The following is a 5,318-nucleotide window of genomic DNA, read 5'->3' as shown; positions in this document are numbered from 1 at the left end:
GAACCCCGGAGGCTGAGGTTGCAATGAGCCAAGATCGCATCATTGCATTCTAGTCTGGGCAACAGAGTGAGACCCTGTCTCCAAAAAAAAAAAAAAAAAAGTAATTAAAAGTAATTAAAGTGAGTACGAGAGATGGGAGGGCGGAAATCAACCTTCTGAGAGGAGGCCTTGCCAGGCAGAATCTACCTTCACCTTACAAGAGAGACTGAAATTCAAAAGATGAAAAACAAGATAGACGAAGACTGAAGCAATGACCTTCCAGGAAGGAGAACAAGAATATTCAAACCGCAAAGCCCACCTTGGAAAGCAACACCACTCGGCACGAACAGCCCGGACTTACATCAGCTCTTCTATCTTGCACATTGGGTGTCTCAGCGCCTCCCCCAGGTGCCTGACGTCAGTATGGGAGAGGCTGGTGCCATACAGGCTCAGAAGTTTCAGGTGAGGGTTGTGAAGAACTGCCTTAAATAATTCTGAATCATGTCCAAAGTTAAGCATAGAAGTAAATCTGCAAAAGATTAAAACAAAAAATAGCGTCACGCAATGAGATCCCAGCACAAAGCCAGACACCTGTTGTACGATTCTTCCTGCCCTGAACGCTGGGCCTTACCACGCAGTTTCTGGAATTCTGGTTACTCCTGGCCATAAATTATTTCTCGATGGGGTCTTCAGACACCAGACAGCACAGAGGCTCAAGCTGCTTAGAACTTTCCCGTTTCTCCCTAGCCCCTCCACTTCTACATGACAGCAAACCTATAAGGAAAATGAGTCCGACGACTCCCATGTTAAACCGAGCCCCATGGGGACGGGAACAAACTATACTTGTACCTCTTTGAATTCTGAGATTAATGCCTCACATAAAATAGACACACACATATCTGAATTAATGCTCCAAGCAAAACTGTGTTACCCAAGGAAAGAACCCATTTCTGTTTTAAAACTAAGATTTTTTTTTTTTTTTTAAATAAAGGAGACGGTGTTATGTAGTGTCAAAAAACTCAGGCTCCAGAGTTACAGGAAACTGGATTTGATGTTTTGCTTTTCTCCTTGTTGCTTTTGCAAGATTGGGCAAATGACCTAATGGCTGTGTGGCCCAGTCTCTTCATGAAATACACAGATATGGTCATGGTGATTAAGAAATTAGCATTTAAGGACAGGCATGGTGACTCACACCTGTAATCCCAACACTTTGGGAGGCTGAGGCAGGTAGGTCATGTGAGGTCAGGAGTTCGAGACCAGCCTGGCCAACTAGGCGAAACCCCGTCACTCAAAATACAAAAAATTAGCTGGGCATGGTGGTGCGTGCCTGTAATCCCAGCCACTCAGGAGGCTGAGGTAGGAAAATCACTTGAACCCAGGACGCGGAGGTTGCAGTGAGCTGAGATTGTGCCACTGCACTCCAGCCTGGGCAACAAGAGCGAAACTCTGTCACCGAAAAAAAAGAAATTAGCATTTACTGTAATGCCTGGAACACGGCCAGTTCATGTTGGCTTTTATTTTAATATCTACATGTATATGCCATATATGTGTATCTATAAACCAAATATGTAATTGCAAACCAAATATGTATTTATAAACCAGATATATATATTTACCAGACAAATATGAAACCAGAACATGTACTTACAATCCAGACCAAATTTATGTATAAACCAGATATATATATGTATTTATCAGCCTGATAAATGTGTATTTACAAACCAGACACACGTAAGAATAAATACATGACACATAAAACTTGCTCTATATGACTCCTGGTATTAGAACAGATGAGAACACCTTGATTTCTCTCCTAGTCAACTTTAAGAAATGATGGAGAATTCTAAAAGTAAATATTTTACCATGTTCAAAAACTAGAATGGGAATTTTGAGTGGACCAAAATCAAAAGACAGATAAGGGCAGATCACAGAGGGAAACGGCAGGCTGGAGGAACGGTGGGGACTGTGGGCAGAGTGATCCCCTAAATATATCAGCAACACCCTGGTACCACCTGCCAGAGATAAAGGAAGCCAGGAGCTGGTGACAGGGACGGGAGATGTACAGGGATCTATGCAGCCAGTGAGCAGAGTCTGGTACAACTGACAGGTGGAAGTGCTACCACAGGAAAACAGGGAATCCAGGCCAGGCATGGTGGCTCACACCTGTAATCCCAGCACTTTGGGAGGCCGAGATGGGTGGATTGCCTGAGTTCAGGAGTTCAAGACCACCCTGGTCAACATGATGAAACCCCGTCTCTACTAAAACACAAAAAATTAGCCGGGCACGGTCGTGGGCACCTGTAGTTCCAGCTACTGGGGAGGCTGAGGCAGGAGAATTGCTTGAACCCAGGAGGTAGAGCTTGCAGTGAGCCCAGATCTCGCCACTGCACTCTAGGCTGGGAGACACAGCAAGACTCTGTCTCAAAAAAAATAAATAAAAATAAAAATAAAAATAAATAAATAAATAAATAAAAGAAAAAGAAAAAACAAGGAAACCCCTTGATATCTGGAGACACCTGTGAGAAAGGCGGGTGGCACAAAAGACGGGAAGATCCGGCCCTCAAGCCACCACATCACATTAATGAAAGCGCCGGGATTGGTTAACCAGGCAGCTGCAGTGAACGTCAACCATCGGCCAGCAGCAAACAATCGAGTCAACAGACAATATGGTGGGAAAACAGTCACAAAGATGAACCTGTAATCAGGAATCATCACCATTTCAGGATAATCAACCTCAAGGAAAAGGGGCAACCTAAAATAGAAGAGTTGATTATGATACCATTTGTTGACTCTTTGTCTTGTCAACTTTTTCCTTTTTCTGCACATAAATGATAAAAAAAAAAATACAATTGCTGAGATGAATAAAGAATCAGAAGTCTGGGTTCATTCCTTCAACTTCAACTCCAGTGCCTCCCTAAGATTAGGGATTAAGGAACGCTGAAGGTATGTGTGTTTGGAACATACACACATGTTTGGGCAGATCCGTCTGTGATTAGTCTGCCCTACGTAACCCAAGGAATGAATCTACTTCTCTCAGCCTCTACTGACGCCACTCTGCTTCCAGAAACTATTATCACTTTTTCTCAAGTATAACTTTTCCCTTAACTATAAGGGAGAAAAAAGTTGATAAAGCAAATAGAACAGGATCTCAACTAACCATTCCATGTGAGTGATGAAGTTGGATGATACCTCTAACGTTCCCTAAACCCTAACCTTGGGGAGGCATTAAAATCGGTGTTGAAGGAACGAGCCCCGGCTTCTGATTCTTTATTCATCTCAGCAACTGCATTTATCATTTCATGTACAGAACCAAAATGAAGGAAGAACATTTTTCAATTTCTTTTTTTTTTTTTTTTTTTGAGACAGAGTCTCGCTCTGTGGCCCAGGCTGGAGTGAGTGGCGCGATCTCGGCTCACTGCAAGCTCTGCCTCCCGGGTTCATGCCATTCTCCTGCCTCAGCCTTCCCAGTAGTTGGGACTACAGGTGCCCGCCACCACGCCCGGCTAATTTTTTTGTATTTTTTAGTAGAGACGGGGTTTCACCGTGTTAGCCAGGTTGGATGGTCTCAATCTCCTGACCTTGTGATTCGCCTGCCTCAGCCTCCCAAAGTGTTGGGATTATAGGCATGAGCCACCGCGCCCAGCCCATTTTTCAGTTTCAAGACATGTGGCTAGATACTTTAGAAGAGAAATGACCAGACTATCTCTATCATTCCTGGACAACTTAAAATGAATCTAATGATATTTGCTAGACACTGAACTAAAGAACTTTGTGTAAAATATCAATGAATTGGGAGGCCAAGGCAGGTGGATCACATGAGGTCAGGAGTTTGAGACCAGCCTGGCCAACATGGTGAAACCCCGTCTCTACTAAAAATACAAAATTAGCCAGTTGTGGTGGCGGGCACCTGTAATCCCAGCTACTTGGGAGGCTGAGGCAGGAGAATTGCTTGAACCTGGGAGGCGGAGGTTGCAATGAGTTGAGACTACACCACTGCACTCCAGCCTGGGCGACAGAATGAGACTGTCACAAAAAATTTTTTAATTAAAAAAAAGTTGTTTTTTTTTTTTAAATAAAAGATCAGTGATTTATTCTCACTGTCATTAAGACCGTGAAGAAGCACTGATATCCTCATTTTGTAACTTAAGGCTCCTAGGAAGGACATGTACATCTTAATTCACGCCTTCACCCAGGTTTATCCGGATTACTGTTCTTCTGCTTCACATTGCCATTGATCTCATCTAAAAATCAATGACTTCTTGTGCTTTAAGACTGAATCTATACAATAAAAATCAACGACAAATGTCTTAATTGCAAGACCACTAACCACTTCTTCCTTGCTACTATTCCTCACATCACACTGAAATTCAGATACTGCTCATGCCTTATAACCAAGCTAGTCCCTACTTTGACATATTTTCCAGAAAAAAAAAGTTCAGTGAGGTCCACTTTTTACTATCTATGTGGGATCTTTAGAAATTCTTTTATGAGTCAGTTCCTTCACTATTTTCAGCACGCATTCATTCAATGGATGTTTAGTGAGCCTGTACAAAGCTTTGTATTTTTCTAGATGCTGAGGATGTGAGGGTAAAGGTATCCCCATCCATCACAGAGGTTTAGTCAACAGAGAAACACTGCGCTCCCTAAGATCACTCCTGGCTTTGGTGGCTTGCTAGGAGATCTCGTATGACTTGCAATACAGTCATACAATGGCCATAATTTATTTCAGCAAAAGGATACAAAGGAGAAACCACCAAAGGGGAAAAGGAACATAGGAAAAATCCAGAGAAAATGAGACACAAGCTTGCAAGAGTCCTCTCCCTGTGGGATCACCGGGACACAATAAATTCCTCCAGCAACAAAATGTGAGAACACATGTGAAGCGTCATCTACCAGGGAAGCTCATGAAGGACTCAATGTCTGTGGTTTTTACTGGAGCTTGTAATATAGGCACCTTCTGCCTAGCATGAGCTAAAATTCAAAAGTCACTGAAGGAAACCAGACGTTCAGTATAAACCACAGTGTTGGTACAGTTCAGGAACAGTGAACCATTCTTATCAATTAGGTTGATGGAAACTCTCCCAAAGTCCAATTTCCAGACATCAGCCAGGCCGGGTACGGTGGCTCACGCCTGTAATCCCAGCACTTCGGGAAGCCGAGGCAGGCGGACCACGAGGTCAGGAGTTCGAGACCAGCTTGGCCAACATGGTTAAACTCCATCTCTACTAATACAAGAATTAGTCGGGTGTGGTGGTGCACACCTATAATCCCAGTTGCTCGGGAGCTGAGGCAGGAGAATCGCTTGAAGCTGGGAGGCAGAGATTGTGGTGAGCTGAGAT

General features: G+C 43.5%; 1 protein-coding gene across 1 annotated transcript in view; it reads right to left on the bottom strand.

The window, feature by feature from the left end:
• Positions 1–5,318, bottom strand: part of NLRP9 (NLR family, pyrin domain containing 9) — a 46,187-nt gene that overhangs the window by 19,273 nt on the left and 21,596 nt on the right. Inside the window, exon 4 of the mRNA XM_011932577.1 lies at positions 341–508. Coding sequence (XP_011787967.1) covers positions 341–508 — 168 coding nt within the window. The remainder of the gene's footprint in view (positions 1–340; positions 509–5,318) is intronic.

Source organism: Colobus angolensis, unplaced genomic scaffold, assembly GCF_000951035.1.
Source record: "Colobus angolensis palliatus isolate OR3802 unplaced genomic scaffold, Cang.pa_1.0 Scaffold96, whole genome shotgun sequence".
Taxonomy (NCBI): Eukaryota; Metazoa; Chordata; class Mammalia; order Primates; family Cercopithecidae; genus Colobus; species Colobus angolensis.
This window is presented reverse-complemented; position numbering and strand designations above follow the sequence as displayed.